Consider the following 18,397-nt stretch of genomic DNA (forward strand, 5'->3'; position numbering starts at 1 on the left):
AGTCTAAATGGTATTAAAGCTTGTTTCCACCACAGAATAAAAAAATAAAAAAGGTGATTAAATTAAAGGTCATGTCTCACAATTGCGAGTTTATATTTCATAATTCTGACATTTTTTCTCACAATTGCGAATTTATATCTCATAATTCTGACTTTTTTTCTCAGAATTGCAAGATATAAAGTCAGAATTGAGAGATATAAAGTCAGAATTGCGAATTAATTAATTAATCAATTGTGAGTTATTATGTATTCGTTTCAATTTTGGGGAATTGAAACAAGGTTATATCTCACAATTCTCACTTTTTTTAGTCACAATTACCTTTTTTATTTTTTTATTCCATGGCAGAAATAAGCTTCCGTAAAATGGGGACTGCAAGGACTTCCATTGTTTTTATACTAAGCTAGTTATTAATACTAAAAATCCCAACAGAAAACTCTCTGTATTCATAAGGACGTCCTTAAAATGAACTTTTGAGAGGTTTTATCAGGTTTATCACATGTTTGGGTACAAATTTATCCCCAAAATATGTTTAAGTAGGTACACACATGCACACACACACACACACACACACACTAATCCATCTCTCCTGTAGTTATCCAGACAGAGAGCAGCTGCAGACCATCTATAGCGCATACCTGAAACCCGTGCTGCAGAGGACTCTGGGTAATGATCCGACCTGGAGCTCTACAGGGAAGATCCACCAGCTCGCCAGCTCATTAGTGCAGGTCTACGAGCAGGTCAGATGTGATTGGACATTTAAAAGTGTCTGTGTTGATGTCATTGTGAATGTGATGTACATTATTGTTTTCCTAAAGAGTCTCTTCTGCTCACCAAGGCTGCATTTATATGATTAAAATACAGTAAAACAGTGAAATATTATCTCAATGTAAAATATCTGTTTTCTATGTGAATATATATTAAAATGTAATTTATTCCTGTGATCAAAGCTGAATTTTCAGCATCATTACTCCAGTCTTTAGTGTCACATGATCCCTTCATTCTAATATGATGATTTGATGCTCAAGAAATATTTCCAATTTTTGTGGAAACCTTGATACATTTTATTTTTCAGGATTCTTTGATGAATATAAAGTTCTAAAAGAACAACATTTTTTTTAAATAGAATCTTTTGTAACAATATAAATGTCTTTTACTGACACTTTTCATCAATTTAATGCATCCCTGAAGAATAAAAGTATTAATTTCTTTCAAAAAGAGACTCCAACCTTCAGTATGATAGTGTAAGTTTTGACTGGTTTGGTTATGTGTGTTTCAGGTGAAGGCTAAATTCTCCGTAGATGATCACAGTCATTACCTGTTCACCCCGTGTCTGCTCACACAGTGGGTCCTGAATCTGCTGCGATATGACCTGAGCGCAGGTGAACTCAATGCATTCATTAAACCAGCGCTAATTCACTAACATGTCCCAAAACTGACACCTGAGATTGATTTATGCTGCCTTAAATTGTTGCCAAAATGAGGTGTCTTATAAGCCAGCAACAGTCCTATCAAAAATACATATGTGATGCCCTAAAATTTTGTCTAGGTAGGCAGCTGACTAGGTTTTGGAGACATTAGCCTATTTAGTGACTTTTATTTCAAATGTTGACTTGCTAAAGGGTGTCTGTAAGTGTTTGGATTTGGGTGTACTGGTTATCATTAGCTTAATTCATGAACAATAGACATCTGTGAGGTTCTCACCAAACATGTTTTCTGTGTGTGTTTGTGCTTACAGGTAAATCCGCCGTAGATTCAGTCCTCGAGGCGGTGGCGTATGAAGCCCGGCGTCTGTTCAGGGACCGGATCGTGTCCTCTAAAGATCTGAATGTGTTTGATAACATCCTGTCCTCCGTCATCAGGGGCGACTGGGGCTCGGATGCACTCGACAACATGACAGGTCACACACTCACACTTACACTACCGTTCACATTCATTAAGCATGCATTGAATTGATCAAAAGGGACAGTAAAGACATTTATAATGTAACAAAGCTTTCTATTTATCCTGAAAACACAAACATATGAAGCAGCACAACTGTTTTCAACACTGATAATAATCATCATCATATTAGAATGATTTCTGAAGGATCATGTGACACTGAAGACTGGAGTAATGATGCTGAAAATTTAGCTTTGATCACATGAAATAATTATATTTCAATTATAGAAAACATTGAAATAATATTTCACATTATTACCGTATTTTTGATCAAATAAATGCAGCTTTGATTGGATCCTTTGTTCATTTGTGTTGTGATTTACCACAGATACGTACTTTGTAACATGGGCCGCGTCTCATGAGGGTCGTTCCCCTGGTCAGCCCCTCCCACCGCACGGAAAACCGCTCGGACGTCTCAACGCCAGTGACCTCAGAGAGATTATACACAAGGTAAGAAAAGAAATAAAATTATAACATGTTCATAGTCAGTCCCTCCAGATTTTTGTGATTTAACTGCATTATCTAATTATTAAGTAAATTCCTCATTTGTAAATCTCTAAATGTAAATATAATTTGAATGTAATTTATTTTGTGTCCCATCAGGGAATAGTTCTGTACGGCCGTGATAACCGTGAGTTGGACATCCTGTTGTTTCCGGAGGTTCTGGACTACATGTCTCGAGTGGACCGTGTCCTGAGCTCTCCGGGCGGGTCGTTGCTGCTAGCGGGACGTAGTGGTGTCGGCCGGCGCACGGCTACATGCGTGGTCAGCCACATGCACAGGGCGTCTCTCTTCACTCCTAAAATCTCCCGCTCGTACTCGCTGAAACACTTCAAATCTGACCTCAAAACTGTGAGTCTCAGTCCATGCTGACTCTCTGCATGCTTACAGCACAAGACGCTCATTCAGACTCTCTCTCTCTGTAGGTCATGCAGTCGGCCGCTGTGGACGGCCAGCAGGTGGTCTTGTTGTTAGAAGATCATCAGTTTGTTCATCCGGCCTTCCTGGAGATGGTCAATAGTCTGTTGTCGTCAGGTCAGTTCAAACCTCACTGTGTATTGCCAAACAATATCAAAATACTTTGCTTCAAACAGAAACACTATCAATAGTGCATCATATTTGATGTTCATAACAGGTGAAGTTCCTGGTTTGTACTCCACTGAAGAGTTGGAGCCTCTGCTGTCATCTCTGAAAGATCAGGCGTCGCAGGACGGGTTTACCGGTCCGGTTCTCAACTATTTCTCCCAACGTAAGGACTCACACACACAGTGTTGCTTGTTTTGACTTCCATAAAATGTCTTCACAAGCAAATTTTGCTTTTCTGTGTTGATGCATTTCACATTGCAACATCTCTGTTCCCCAAAATAAATCACTAAAAGCATCTTGATAAATACAAACTAGATGGGGGACATTAGCTATATATTATTTTTCACTCATAACTCATATATATCTTCAATCTTTTATAATTCTGTTAAAGATTTTATTTTATTTTATTTTATTTTTACATTATATCAACTTAATTTGTTTTATTATTTTATTTTGACCTTTTATTTTGACCTTTTTTTTTGTTTTATTGGATAAGATGTCAAGTATTTTGATCAATTTTCTCAGGAGAAAGAGACTAAAGTCAATTTTAAATGCGTAAATCTGCTAAAAGTTTTGGTCTTTCTGATCACTACAATACTAAAAACAAGCACTAAAACATAATTCCTTAATCATATGTGTGTGTTTGTGAGTGTTGTTATAATCGATTTGTTAATTTAAATAAAGCTGAAGTAAAACAAAATATAAATATTAGGTGAAAACCTTCACAACTAGCTGAAATAACTAAAATAAGTTTAAATTGAAGGATTAAAATTACTAAAACTAAAGTGGAAATTAAAATAAATTAAAATTTCAAAGCTAAATAAAAAATATTAAAAAACCCAGTAAATACAGAAAGAAAAGCTAATTCAAAATATTAATAAACATACGGTTTTGGGGTCACGGTTCAGTAAGATTCAATAGGAGAAATGGTCACACTTTAGTTTAGGGTCCAATTCTCACTATTAACTAACTATTAAAGGATTAGTTCACCCAAAAATTAAAATTAATTTATTACTCACCCTCATGTCCTTCCACACCCGTAAGTTAATCTTCAGAACACAAATTAAGATATTTTTGATGAAATCCGATGGCTCAGTGAGGCCTCTGTTGGCAGCAAGATAATTAACACTTTCAGATATCCAGACAGCTACTAAAGACATATTTAAAACAGTTCATGTGACTACAGTGGTTCAACCATATTGTTATGAAGCGACGTGAATACTTGTTGTGCACCAAAAAAACAAAATAGCGACTTTATTCAACAATATCTAGTGATGGGAGATTTCAAAACACTGCTTCATGAAGCTTTACCAATCTTTTGTTTTGAATCAGTGGTTCACTGTAGCATGAATCAAACTGCCAAAGTCACGTGAACCAGTGAAATTTCGAAACGTTTCGATACACTTGACATTACGAAGCTTCGTTTACTGAAATCACATGATTTTGGCAGTTCGATACGCGATCCAAACCACTGATTCGAAACAAAAGATTCGTAAAGCTTCATGAAGCAGTGTTTTGAAATCGCCCATAACTAGATATTGTTGATTAAAGACGTTATTTAGCTTTTTTTGGAGCACAAAAAGTATTCTCGTCGCTTCATATCATCAAGGCTGAACCACTGTAGTCACATGATCTGTTTTAAATATATCTTTAGTAGCTTTCTGGGCATCTGAAAGTGTAATTATCTTGCTGTCAATAGAGGCCTCACTGAGCCATCAGATTTCATCAAAAATATCTTAATTTGAGTTCTGAAGATGAACGAAGGTCTTACAGGTGTAGAACGACATGAGGGTGAGTAATAAATGACATAATGACATTAATGAAATAACTTTCATTTTTGGGTGAACTAACCCTTTAAGCACTAAACAAAACAGAATGCACTCTTAGGTCATATCTCTTTGCAGGGACGATAAAAAACAAAAAGGTGTCTGGTCACAATCAGTAACAAAACTGAAAAGCTTCTTTTGTTAAGAAAGTACAAAATAAACATGCGTGCGCACTACCTAGTGGACTTTGTTTTCAAGTGCTCAAGTCATTTGTGTATGTGCTGTTCTTCTGTTCTTTTTCCTGTTGTGGTGGTTAGCAAACAGTGTTGCATTACCGCGCACGCCCCCTTCTGGACTGGAGTGTGGATTGACTGTATTCGTCGTCTAACTGCAACTGTGTTCATTCGTACTGTACCATACAGGACGAATACATGTACCATTACACCCCTAACATATGAATAACACTTGTTTGTGTGTGTTTGCGCAGGCGTTCAGCAGAACCTCCATGTGGTTTTGATCATGGACTGCACTAATGAGCACTTCACCATTAACTGTGAGAGTAACCCCGCCCTCTACAGGAAGTGCTCCGTGCAGTGGATGGAGGGCTGGTCCGACAGCAGCATGAAGAAGGTGAACAGAGGAACAGTATTAGGGGGTGTCGTTTGAGCCACATCTGTATTTGTATTAATTCATTTTGGTCATGTGACTCATTTTTTTTTAGATCCCAGAGATGCTGCTGTCAAGGATGGAAGGAGAGGATGAGAAAAATGGAGAAAAACAGAAGAAGAAGAAGAAATCTGGTATGAAGTTGAAGAAAAGCGTGTGTACTTATAGCTGTACGTGGATGTTAAACTGCTCTCTGGTTGGTTGTCTTTCAGCATCCGTGCATTCAGAGCTCTATCGGTCCTTCCTGACGATCCACGAGTCGTGTCGGGAATTCGGAGCCACGCCTAGTCAATACCTGAGCTTCCTGCAGGTGTACCAGTCCATCTACAGCTCCAAACGAAAGGAGCTGACCCACAAACAACAGCATCTACAGGTGAGCAGCTTCAGTGATAGAGACAGGAGCTCGAATTTATAATGCGCCTGCATGCTAATGTTTGGGGTTCCCATGTGACTGCAGGCAGGCGTGGCCAAGCTGAACGAAGCGAAGGCATTGGTGGATGAGTTGAAGAGGCGGGCGGCCGAGCAGAGCGGCTTACTGAAGACCAAACAGGCCGAGGCGGATGCCGCTCTGCAGGAGATCACTATGTCAATGCAGGTGTGTGTTTGAGGCACGTGTGTGTATAAACACGTAGTGTGAAGCTGTTCGAGGGTATTAACATGTGGTGCGCTTCAGAACGCCAGTGACCAGAAGACGGAGATGGAGAAGATCAAAGAGAGGATGGCACAGGAAGTCTCCAAGATCGAAGAGCGGAAGAAGAAGATAGACGAGGAGCTCAGAGAGGTTCAGGTGAGCACACCTGTTTGCTTGACCTGAGCTTGGGTTATTATTAATTGGGTATTATTATTGGGTTATTGTTAAACAACGCTTGAAACATTTTCTTTAATTGAAACTGAAAAAAAATAAAATATATATAAAAAAAAAAAAACTTAATTTATTTTAACTAGTCCATCGAGACATTTCTGTTTTTCGTTTAGTTTAACATGAAGTACTAATATAATTAAAAGGAAATAAAATAAAAATTATAAATAAAACTATATATATATTTTTTTAAGAAAATGACAAAAATACAAAACAAAATACAAAAACTTTAACTAAAATTAAAGTGAAAACAGACAACATAAAAGTATAATTTAATTAATAATATTAACAAAAACATTTGTGCTAATTATAGTTTTTTTAAATTTTGAAATTTCTAATAATATTATATAATATATTTTTAATGTTTAATATAATATTTAATAATATTTTTTTATATAATATTTAATAATATTTTTTTAAATAATATTTTTAAATTTATATTTATATTATATTTTATTTTCAATTTGTGCTTTTAATTTAGTTTTTACGGAAGAGGATTAGGGCCAAGCAATAATAACAAAATAAAACCATCTCGAGATTAAATTGTTAAATTTGAAGAAATAACTCGTTAAATTTCGAGAAAAAAGTTGAGATAAAATGTTGAGAATAAACTCATTAAATTATGAGAAAAAAGTCATTAAATTACAAGAACAAATTCGTTAAATTATGAGAAAAATGTCGTTAAATTTAAAGAAAAAAGTCAAGATAAAATGTTGAGAATAAACTTGTTAAATTACGAAAAAAAACTCGTTAAATTTCGAGAAAAAAGTCGAGATAAAATGTTGAGAATAAACTCATTAAATTATGAGAAAAAAGTTGTTAAATTACGAATTTGTTCTCATAATTTAACAATTTTTTTTTTCTCGAAATTTAATAAGTTTTTTCTCGAAATTGAACAACTTTAATCTCAAGATGGTTTTATTTTTTTATTATTGCTTGGCCCTAATCCTCTTCCATAAGTTTTCATTAATGTTGACTATATCACTTTTATTTTTATTGTTTTTCATTAAATTTAGCTTTTATTTTAGTTTTAGTATTTTAGATCTGTCAAAGTTAATGCAATCTATAACTTATATAATTTAAACGAACTTTAACAATGATAAATTTATCAGGGTGAGCTAGCTATCACTTGTGGCATATTGATATTTGAGGCAGGTTGTAATTATTTTAATTTTAATTCAGTTAACTAACTTTTTCATTTTATTTATTATCCTGATCATCTGAATATATCTGCCCTGATACAAGGAGATTATACTATTTTTTTAAACCTTTTCAGATATTTTTAGTATGTAATAAATTTTTAATTGAGATTTTATTTTCAATTTGTCCTTTTAATGTAGTTTTCATTAGCTTTGTGATGGTTAGTTTTAGTTTAGTTAATATACTGTTTATCTAAACTAAAATTAATTTGTGGTCATTTTTGTTTTAGTCTTGGCGTCATGAAAGTGTATTTTAGTTGATCAGATTATGTTAATCTTTATTTTTATTTCAGTTATCAAACATGTTTCTTATGTTTGTCAACTGTATTTAGTTTTCATTAATAATAATAACAGTCCTGGTCTCATAAACGTGTCATGATCTTATGTCCAGTGTTACGGAGATGCTCTAAAAACTCCCATAAACTTGTATTGTGTGTGTGTGTGTGTGTGTGCGCTCAGCCCCTGGTCGAGGAGGCAAAGCAGGCAGTAGGGAACATCAAACCAGAGTCCCTCTCTGAGATCCGCTCGCTGCGCATGCCGCCTGACGTCATCAGAGACATCCTGGAGGGGGTGCTGAGACTCATGGGAACATTTGACACGTCCTGGGTCAGCATGAAGAGGTGAGAGAGACAGATGGGGGTGTGAGTGGGAGCCGCTCTGTCATTATTCATGTTTTATATTATTACCCTTTAACGGCCATAACAGAATGAATTCTGCCTTTATTTATGGTGTTTATCACTTCCCGGGAAATTAAACTGTCATATTGCTTATTACACCTTCACACTCTTCAGACTAAATGAATCTAGACTAATTAATGATTTTAATTTAGTTCATTTTCATTGCAAATAGGCGTGTGGAGACATTAGGTCATTTGCTTTTGGTTAAAATGTTAAATTAGATGAATAATTGAAGAGCTAATAGAGTGTTTATGAACGCAGTTTCTTAGCCAAGCGAGGAGTGAGGGAAGACATCGTCACGTTTGACGCGCGCAACATCACTCATGAAATCCGACAGAGCGTCGAGGAGCTTCTGCACAGAAACAAGGCGTCGTTTGACCCCAAGGTCAGAGACACCGTTTCACATTGTACATGGGAACTGACCTGACACTTCTTACAATCCACAAATATTACCAAAAAAACATTTAACTGTATGCAAATGCAATTGAAGTTTTCCAATTTGTAAAATTTACCGTAAACAATCATCTAATCGTCATTCTTGTGCTGCAGAACGCCAAGCGTGCGAGTGCCGCCGCCGCTCCTCTGGCCGCCTGGGTGAAGGCCAACGTTCAGTACTCGCACGTGCTGGAGAGGATCCAGCCACTGGAGACGGAACACGCCGGACTGATGGAGTCAGTACACACATCAGCAAAGCATTCTGGACTTTTACAGACGGATTGTTTCTGACACAATGTCTCTGTTTTCTGCCAGAAACCTGCGCAAGACGGAGAACCGCAAGAACAGGCTGGAAAAGGAGCTGAACTCTGTGGGAGAGAAAGTTCTGGAGCTGAAGGAGAAGTAAGACTCGTGGGAAACTAGACTCACAGTTGATTCCAATAGATTTTGATATTAGTCCACTTTTAATTTCTAATTAGATTTTCTGACTAGGCCAGGGGTGTCCAAACTCAGTCCTGGAGGGCCACTGCAGGACAGTGACCGAGTTTGGACACCCCTGATGTAGGCAGCTCACTAGTTTTTGTGTGAGTTCGACATCTCGTCTCTGGTGTCCAGGTTTCAGTGTCGTACGACTGAAGCAGCAAAACTGGAATCTGAGGTGAGCAGAGCGCAAGAGACCATCAGCGCAGCGGAGAAACTCCTGCAGCAACTGGACGGAGAACACACGCGCTGGACCGCACAGGTGTGTGTGTGTGTGTGTGTCTGTGTTCAGGTATTCCCTACTTGTGGACAAAATGGAAATTTTTTGTTCCCTATGAGGAAAACAGCTAATAAATCATATTATATGTTTTCTGAAAAGGTAAAAATGCAGAATGTTTTTTGTGATGGGTAGGGTTAGGGTTAGGGGAGAGAATATAATTTGTACAGTATAAAAATCATCATGTCTGTGGAAAGTCCACATAAAATGTGTGTGTGTGCAGGTCCAAACCTAATATATATAAACACTACCGTTCAAAAGTTTGGGATCGGTAAGATTTTTAATATTTTTAAAAGAAGTTTTGTCTGCTCACCAAGATTGCATTTATTTAATTAAAAATACAGTAAAAAACAGTAATATTGTGAAATATTATTACAATTTGTATTATTACAAATTATAACTGTTTTCTATTGGAATATAATATAAAATGTATTTCTGTGTTGGAAAAGCTGTATTTTCAGCATTGTTACTCCAGTCTTCAGTGTCACATGATCCTTCAGAAATCATTTTAATATGCTGATTTGCTGCTCAAGAAACATTTATTATTATTATCAATGTTGAAAACAGTTATTTACTTTTTTTCAGGATTCCTTGATGAATAGAAAGTTCAAAAGAACATCATTTATCCAAAATACAAAGCTTTTGTAACATTATACACTGAGAAGAACATTTAAGAAGAATTTAAAGAAATTAATATTTTTATTCAGCAAGGATGCATTAAATCAATCAAAAGTGACAGTAAAGACATTTATAATGTAACAAAAGATTAGATTTCAAGTCAATGTTGTTCTTTTGAACTTTCTAATTATCAAAGAATCCTGGAAAAAAAATATTGTACACAATAAATGTTTCTTGAGCATCAAATCATCATATCAGAATGATTTCTGAAGGATCATGTGACACTGAAAACTAGAGTAATGATGCTGAAAATACAGCTTTGATCACAGAAATAAATTACATTTTCAAATATTTTCAAACTGTAATAATATTTCACTATTTCAATATTACTGATTTTACTGTATTTTTAATTAAATAAATGCAGCCTTGGTGAGCAGACGAAACTTCTTTTAAAGACATTAAAAATCTTACAGATCCCAAACTTTTGAACGGTAGTATATATATATATATATATATATATATATATATATATATATATATATATATATATATATATATATATATATATATATATACTATACTCTATAACTATACTTGTGAAGGCCAGACGTCCTCACTTATATTGTGAGATATTATGGCAACTGACTAGTGAGGACATTTTACTGGTCCTCACTAGTTAAAAGGGCGTCTAAATCAAAACATGTTTTTATTTAAATCTAGTGTTTTGCACGTTTCTGTGATGGGTAGGGGTTGAGTTGGGACATAGAAAATATCATTAAAGGATTAGTTCATTTCAGAATTAAAATCTCCTGATAATTTACTCACTCCCATGTCATCCAAGATGTTCATGTCTTCCTTTCTTCAGTCAAAAACAGGAATGAAGGTTTTTGAGGTAGACATTCCAGGATTTTTCTCCATATAGTGGACTGGGGTTGAAGGTCCAAATGTCAGTTTCAGTGCAGCTTCAAAGAGCTCTACATGATCCCAGACGAGGAATAAGAGTCTTATCTAGAGAAACCGTCAGCCATTTTCTAAAAAAAATTAAAATTATATACTTCTTAACCACAAATGCTCGTCTTGAACTGCTCTGTGATGTGCCTCGCATTACGTAATCACATTGGAAAGGTCACATGCGACGTCAAGGGCATAGATTTGGCTTCAACATTGGGGGGGTTGATCGTTGGTATGCTGCCTGTTATTATTATTATTTTTTAATAATAATAAAATAAAAAAAAAATCAGTTTTATGTGTAGTGTTATTGGATAATTTATTTCCTATCTATCTATCTATCTATCTATCTATCTATCTATCTATCTATCTATCTATCTATCTATCTATCTATCTATCTATCTATCTATCTATCTATCTATCTATCATAACTTTATGGAATTTATCATTCAACAAATTCTAACATAATATAGTGATTCTAAAAAAGAAATTATGTTAAATATTGAAACCGCCAGTAGGTGGCAGCGATTCGATGTTTTAATGAGTGAGCTACTTAAATCGTTCATTCAGCCAATTCGTTCAAAAGTCAGATTAATTAAGGAAGAAAACAAACACCGATGTGAATACTTTTGTCATGATAAGACACTATTGAAAAATGAAGTAACAAAACAGATGGCTGTTTTGGTAACCGGTTACAGTTTCACTGTTAGTTATGGCTAAATTGCAATAGATTAGCTAGCTAAAATATATGTGGAGTGTACCTAGCTATTACAATGTTTTCATACCTCCTTCTCAGTACATGCTTTATTCTTATTAACGTCCCTCTTTGAACAGAAGTTTAATATAGTCGGCTGGACAACGGTTCTGTTCATTTTTTGGTACTACCCGTGCTCTCTATTCAAACATTAGAGCTCCACTCGCGTTGTTTTGGTGAAAGTGCGATGCGCATTGGTTGGGCGTTACCAATCGGTTCAATGGAAGGGGGGTAATTTTTTTGACTAATTTATTATGACAAACTCATATTCGATTAGAAACAAAATTATTGTTACAAAATAAATTAATTATACATATGTTAGTATAGATTTACTGTGATTTTCATGTTGAAATATTGGGGGGGTTGTAACTGATGGATTTGAATATTGGGGGTGGTTACCTCCCCCCCATCCCTCCCGCAAACTACGCCCCTGTGTGACGTAGGTAGGGTGAAAAACTCCATCTCAATTTCTCGTGCAACTTCAAAATCATCCGACATCATTATTTTACCTTTTTTTGTAAAGGCCGTTTGACTTAGTCTTTGCATATTCGCTTTGTAGACACTATATGGAGAAAATGTGTTTTCCTCAAAAACCTTCCTCAAAAAAAACCTTTCCTCAAAAAAAAAAGATGTTTTCCTCAAAAACCTTCATTACTGTTTTTGACTGAAGAAAGAAAGACATGAACATCTTGGATGACATGGGGGTGAGTAAATTATCAGGAGATTTGATTTCTGAAGTGAACTAATTTTTTAACCTGATATAAAATAAATGGAAGTCTATGCAATGTCCTCACTAATATACGTGTGTGTGTGTGTGTGTGTGTGTGTGTAGGTGGATGAGATCAGTGAAGAGCTGGACACTCTTCCTAAGAGAGCTCAACTATCTGCTGCTTTCATCACGTATCTGCCTGCGGCTCCTGAAGACCAGCGGCGCAGCAGCCTCGACGACTGGATGAGCAGCTCAGGACTGCAGAGTAACACACAGTTTCATGAGTTAACATAGAGAAAATCATCACACTTGTGCTGTCACATGTGTAAAACACACACAGGAATGCATCACCCAGTCCATAAACGCACAGCATCTGACTTTGGAAACTTTTATGATAATGTTTGACACCATTTTTAGCTCTTCTGATTGGCCGAGGCTTTAACAGCCATGTTCTCTGATTGGCAGAGTTTGATTTGCGTCACTTCCTGTGTTCTGAGAGTGAGCAGCTGATCTGGAAGGGTGAAGGGCTGCCATCTGACGACCTGTCGATGGAGAACGCTCTGGTCATCCTGCAGGTAACACACACGTAGATCTCTCTGTTCATCATTGTTCCCATAATGCCCAGCGTTCACTCATTCATGTCTGTCCGCATGCTGACATCAGATGAATGAACTTAGATCAAGGGTAAGATTGAATATGTGTACTTAGAAGTGTTGACTTCCCAAACTATACTACACTATCAACTAACTCACCCTAAACCTACAGGCCTGTTCACACCAGGAGAGATGAGACAAAGCGCCACAAAATCCAAACTTTTTCACATGACCAATAACATCCATCAAGAACATAAAAAGATTAAATATTGATTTCATGTCAACTTTAATGCACAGTAAAACATGTGTCATATATTTCATGTACATTATATTTATATTTATGCATCTGGCATTACATTACATTTAATATATACAGTGTTATACATATATGTCCTGTCCTGAAGTGGAACATGCGTCTTATTGGGCAGAAAATTGACCAAAATAATGGAAAAAATGTCACTTGATTGTAAGTAAAGTTTCACTGTGTGAACAGGCCTTGGAATCAAACCCCTGGTGTGAATGACTCATTAACTAAGACATTATTTTCTAACCTTGTTTGTCTAATGTAGCTGATTTGTTGGGGATGTATGACCTCATCTGAAATGATTGAACCCTCTGAAACGTGTGAGTTTATAATTAGTGTTCTTATGGAGTCTGGTTTCTATGGTGACCAACCTTATGTTGCCATAGAGAACAAGTGAAATGACACGTGCAGGAAATAGAGTCTGACGAAACTTGTCAGGAACACGTCTGGCTCGTATTTCACTGTGAAATCAACATTAAAAAGTATATTTTGAATGAAGAAAATGAAGCCTGTTTTAAGATTTAATGAATTCTGACATTTGTTTTCATGACAATGAAACACAGTGTTCCTCCAGATTCGATTGTCATGGTTCGGGGTGAAATATGAGCTGAACATGTTCCTGATCTGGTTGTACAGGAGTTAGGGCTGCTTCACACAGAACATGTTTTTGCTTTGGAAAACGCAAGATGCGGGCAGTGGATTGGGGAAAAACTCAAGTCTCGCGACGCGTCTTTTAAAAGTTGAAGTGATTTTATCTTGAGCGGCTCATTTTAGCACGCCGTGTCATGAGTGAGACGCGGCAAAAGACGCAAGACATGAAGGTCAAACACGTGTGTCTACATAGAAGAATGATGGAAAAGTAGCGCAGTGGAATGGAAAAACGTGTTCTGTGTGAACGGCCCCTTATACTGTCATTATTAAATATAATCTTCTCTTCTCTTCTCTTCTCTTCTCTTCTCTTCTCTTCTCCTCCTCTGCTTTCCTCCCCTCCTTCTCTCCTCTGCTCTTCACCTCCTTTGCTCTCCTCCTCCTCTCTACTCCTCTCCTTCCCTCCTCCCCTCCTCCTCTGCTCTCCTCTCCTTTCCTCTCCTCCTCTCCTCACCTCCTGCTCTCTTCACCTCCTTTGCTCTCCTCCTCCTCTCTACTCCTCTCCTTCCCTCCTCCCCTCCTCCTCTGCTCTCCTCTCCTTTCCTCTCCTCCTCACCTCCTCTGCTCTCTTCACCTCCTCACCTCCTCCCCTCCTCCTCTGCTCCCCTCCTCTCTTCCTCCTCTGCTCTTTTCACCTCCTCTCCTCCTCACCTCCTCTGCTCCCCTCCTCTCTTCCTCCTCTGCTCTTTTCACCTCCTCTTCTCCTCACCTCCTCTGCTCCCCTCCTCTCTTCCTCCTCTGCTCTTTTCACCTCCTCTTCTCCTCACCTCCTCTGCTCCCCTCCTCTCTTCCTCCTCTGCTCTTTTCACCTCCTCTCCTCCTCACCTCCTCTGCTCCCCTCCTCTCTTCCTCCTCTGCTCTTTTCACCTCCTCTCCTCCTCACCTCCTCTGCTCCCCTCCTCTCTTCCTCCTCTGCTCTTTTCACCTCCTCTTCTCCTCACCTCCTCTGCTCCCCTCCTCTCTTCCTCCTCTGCTCTTTTCACCTCCTCTTCTCCTCACCTCCTCTGCTCCCCTCCTCTCTTCCTCCTCTGCTCTTTTCACCTCCTCTCCTCCTCACCTCCTCTGCTCCCCTCCTCTCTTCCTCCTCTGCTCTTTTCACCTCCTCTCCTCCTCACCTCCTCTGCTCCCCTCCTCTCTTCCTCCTCTGCTCTTTTCACCTCCTCTTCTCCTCACCTCCTCTGCTCCCCTCCTCTCTTCCTCCTCTGCTCTCTTCACCTCCTCTCCTCCCCTCCTCTCTTCCTCCTCTGCTCTTTTCACCTCCTCTCCTCCCCTCCTCCTCTGCTCTCCTCTCCTTTCCTCTCCTCCTCACCTCCTCCCCTCCTCCTCTGCTCCCCTCCTCTCTTCCTCCTCTGCTCTTTTCACCTCCTCTCCTCCTCACCTCCTCTGCTCCCCTCCTCTCTTCCTCCTCTGCTCTTTTCACCTCCTCTCCTCCTCACCTCCTCTGCTCCCCTCCTCTCTTCCTCCTCTGCTCTTTTCACCTCCTCTTCTCCTCACCTCCTCTGCTCCCCTCCTCTCTTCCTCCTCTGCTCTCTTCACCTCCTCTCCTCCCCTCCTCCTCTCCTCCCCTCCTCTCTTCCTCCTCTGCTCTTTTCACCTCCTCTCCTCCCCTCCTCCTCTGCTCTCCTCTCCTTTCCTCTCCTCCTCACCTCCTCCCCTCCTCCTCTGCTCCCCTCCTCTCTTCCTCCTCTGCTCTTTTCACCTCCTCTCCTCATCACCTCCTCTGCTCCCCTCCTCTCTTCCTCCTCTGCTCTTTTCACCTCCTCTTCTCCTCCCCTCCTCCTCTGCTCCCCTCCTCTCTTCCTCCTCTGCTCTTTTCACCTCCTCTCCTCCCCTCCTCCTCTGCTCTCCTCTCCTTTCCTCTCCTCCTCACCTCCTCCCCTCCTCCTCTGCTTTCCTCTCCTCCTCTCCTCACCTCCTCTGCTCTCTTCACCTCCTCTCCTCCCCTCCTCCTCTGCTCCTCTCCTCTCTTCCTCCTCTGCTCTTTTCACCTCCTCTCCTCCCCTCCTCCTCTGCTCTCCTCTCCTTTCCTCACCTCCTCCCCTCCTCCTCTGCTCTCCTCTCCTTTCCTCTCCTCCTCTCCTCACCTCCTCTGCTCTCTTCACCTCCTCTCCTCCCCTCCTCCTCTGCTCCCCTCCTCTCTTCCTCCTCTGCTCTTTTCACCTCCTCTCCTCCTTTGCTCCCCTCTTCTTTTCCTCCTCTGCTCTCTTCACCTCCTCTTCTCCTCGCCTCCTCTGCTCCCCTCCTGTCTTCCTCCTCTGCTCTCTTCACCTCCTCTTCTCCTCTCCTCCTCTGCTCTCCTCTCCTTTCCTCTCCTCTTCTCCTCGCCTCCTCTGCTCCCCTCCTGTCTTCCTCCTCTGCTCTCTTCACCTCCTCTTCTCATCTCCTCCTCTGCTCTCCTCTCCTTTCCTCTCCTCTTCTCCTCGCCTCCTCTGCTCCCCTCCTGTCTTCCTCCTCTGCTCTCTTCACCTCCTCTTCTCCTCTCCTCCTCTGCTCTCCTCTCTTTTCCTCTCCTCTTCTCCTCACCTCCTCTGCTCCCCTCCTCTCTTCCTCCTCTGCTCTCTTCACCTCCTGTTCTCCTCGCCTCCTCTGCTCCCCTCCTCTCTTCCTCCTCTGCTCTCTTCACCTCCTCTTCTCCTCGCCTCCTCTGCTCCCCTCCTCTCTTCCTCCTCTGCTCTCTTCACCTCCTCTCCTCCTCTCCTCCTCTGCTCTTTTCTCCTTTCCTCTCCTCTTCTCCTCCCCTCCTCTGCTCCCCTCCTCTCTTCCTCCTCTGCTCTCTTCACCTCCTCTCCTCTTCTCCTCACCTCCTCTGCTCCCCTCTTCTGCTCCCCTCCTCTGCTCCTCATCTGCTCTCCTCTCCTTTCCTCTCCTCCTCTCTTCATCTCCTCTGCTCCCCTCCCCTCCTCCTCTGCTCTCCTCTCCTCCTCTCCTTTCCTCCCCTCCTCTCCTCCTCTCTTCACCTCTCCTTGTCTCCTCCTCTCTGCTCTTCTCCTCCTCCTCCTCTCCTCTGCTAATCTCCCCTCCTCCCCTCCTCTCCTCCTCCTCTTCTCCTCCGCTCTCCTCCTTTCCTCCCCTCCTCCTCCTGTCCTCTCCACTCCTCCTCTGCTCCCCCCATTTCCTCTGCTCTCCTCCTCTCCTCTTCACCTCCTCTGCTCCCCTCCTCTCCTCCTCCTCTGCTCTCCTCCTCTCCTCCCCTCCCCTCCTCCTCTGCTCTCCTCACCTTTCCTCTCCTCCCCTCCTCTGCTCCCCTCCTTTCCTCCTCCTCTTCTCCTCTTCTCCTCTGCTCTCCTCCTCTACTCTCCTCCCCTCCTATGCTCTCCTCTCCTCCCTTCCTCCTGACTTTGCCTCTCCTCTCTCCTCTCCGCTTTTCCTCTTTAGAGTGCTTCTTGTCCGTTCTTGATCGATCCGTCCTCCCGTGCGACAGAGTGGTTGCAAACTCATCTGAAAGCACATCGTCTGGAGGTCATAAACCAACAGGTAAAAACATGTGTCTGGGCCGTATGTCAACTGTAATAATGTTTCCCACAATGCAAAGTACTCTCAATTCAAACACAATTTCAAACATCTCCTTCTCAACTCATTTTGGCCTGTCCATATATAAACAATAACAATTCATTTAATTTAATTTTTTTATTTATTTTTTTAATGTGGGAGCTAGTGTTATTTTAGTATAATTGAGATACTATTATATTTTTATTAATTTTATGATTTTTTAAATTTTTATATTTTCCATTTTCATTTATATTCTAGTTAAAAATTTAGTTTTTTTATTTTTATAAGTTTTTATTAAATATGTTTATATAGTTTATATACATTTTTATTTCAGTTTTAGTTAGTTTAGTACATTGAGTTAAATTAGAAATGTTGCCTTGGCAACGAGCTGAAATAAAATAAGTTTTAAGTTTTTTATTTTATTTCATTTAACGTTTTTTTTTTTGGGGGGGTAACAAAAATGTAGCTGTTTTTTTTTATGGTTTTTTTGATAATATTCCTGGTCAAAACCCCTGAAATCGCACATGTTTATTTGACTTTATCTGTTCTGTCTCAGGACACAAACTTCATGACGGTGTTGGAGTTATCCGTGCGCTTTGGTAAAACTCTGATCGTTCAGGAGATGGACGGTGTGGAGCCCGTCCTGTACCCGCTGCTGCGGCGAGATCTCATCGCACAGGGTGAGTACACTGAGTGTGTGTTAGCTAGAAACAAGGGGAGTCTCGAGCCTATCTCAAGGATCGGCATCGGGCCTGATTAAGCATTTTTTTTAACTGATCGGTATCGGCTATCCTAAGCCCAAACCTTTATTTATTTTTGCCTTTTTAAAAAAAATCTTACTGACCCCAAACTTTGTATTCTGATTGGCTGTGATTTTGTCAGTTTACTTTCAGTAAAGACTGAAAAATTATTTGAGGCTTGAAACGTGTGGCATCACACATGTTTGAACTC

The 18,397-nt window shown here is 39.8% G+C and overlaps 2 protein-coding genes across 5 annotated transcripts in view; one reads left to right on the forward strand and one right to left on the reverse strand.

Annotated features, from left to right (window-relative positions):
• dync2h1 (dynein cytoplasmic 2 heavy chain 1) overlaps window positions 1-18,397 on the forward strand; it is a 119,479-nt gene that overhangs the window by 45,993 nt on the left and 55,089 nt on the right. For all 4 annotated transcript variants that reach the window (XM_067365099.1, XM_067365100.1, XM_067365101.1 and 1 more), the window contains exons 46-66: window positions 593-737; window positions 1,277-1,379; window positions 1,736-1,897; window positions 2,267-2,388; window positions 2,542-2,790; window positions 2,865-2,973; window positions 3,074-3,187; window positions 5,278-5,420; window positions 5,512-5,590; window positions 5,669-5,829; window positions 5,914-6,051; window positions 6,130-6,243; window positions 7,974-8,134; window positions 8,453-8,576; window positions 8,741-8,862; window positions 8,942-9,028; window positions 9,242-9,368; window positions 12,536-12,677; window positions 12,878-12,987; window positions 17,333-17,431; window positions 18,003-18,126. In XM_067365099.1, the coding sequence (XP_067221200.1) occupies window positions 593-737; window positions 1,277-1,379; window positions 1,736-1,897; window positions 2,267-2,388; window positions 2,542-2,790; window positions 2,865-2,973; window positions 3,074-3,187; window positions 5,278-5,420; window positions 5,512-5,590; window positions 5,669-5,829; window positions 5,914-6,051; window positions 6,130-6,243; window positions 7,974-8,134; window positions 8,453-8,576; window positions 8,741-8,862; window positions 8,942-9,028; window positions 9,242-9,368; window positions 12,536-12,677; window positions 12,878-12,987; window positions 17,333-17,431; window positions 18,003-18,126 (2,735 nt within the window). The remainder of the gene's footprint in view (window positions 1-592; window positions 738-1,276; window positions 1,380-1,735; window positions 1,898-2,266; window positions 2,389-2,541; window positions 2,791-2,864; window positions 2,974-3,073; window positions 3,188-5,277; window positions 5,421-5,511; window positions 5,591-5,668; window positions 5,830-5,913; window positions 6,052-6,129; window positions 6,244-7,973; window positions 8,135-8,452; window positions 8,577-8,740; window positions 8,863-8,941; window positions 9,029-9,241; window positions 9,369-12,535; window positions 12,678-12,877; window positions 12,988-17,332; window positions 17,432-18,002; window positions 18,127-18,397) is intronic.
• Window positions 15,127-16,961, reverse strand: LOC137005149 (trichohyalin-like; the record flags this gene model as incomplete). The annotated part of the gene is given in 6 exon segments (XM_067365953.1): window positions 15,127-15,269; window positions 15,427-15,648; window positions 15,715-15,900; window positions 15,946-16,122; window positions 16,168-16,516; window positions 16,581-16,961. Coding segments are annotated over 6 exon segments (1,458 nt in total), but the record flags the coding sequence as incomplete, so codon positions are not given.

Source organism: Chanodichthys erythropterus, chromosome 17 (genome assembly GCF_024489055.1).
Source record: "Chanodichthys erythropterus isolate Z2021 chromosome 17, ASM2448905v1, whole genome shotgun sequence".
NCBI lineage: Eukaryota > Metazoa > Chordata > Actinopteri > Cypriniformes > Xenocyprididae > Chanodichthys > Chanodichthys erythropterus.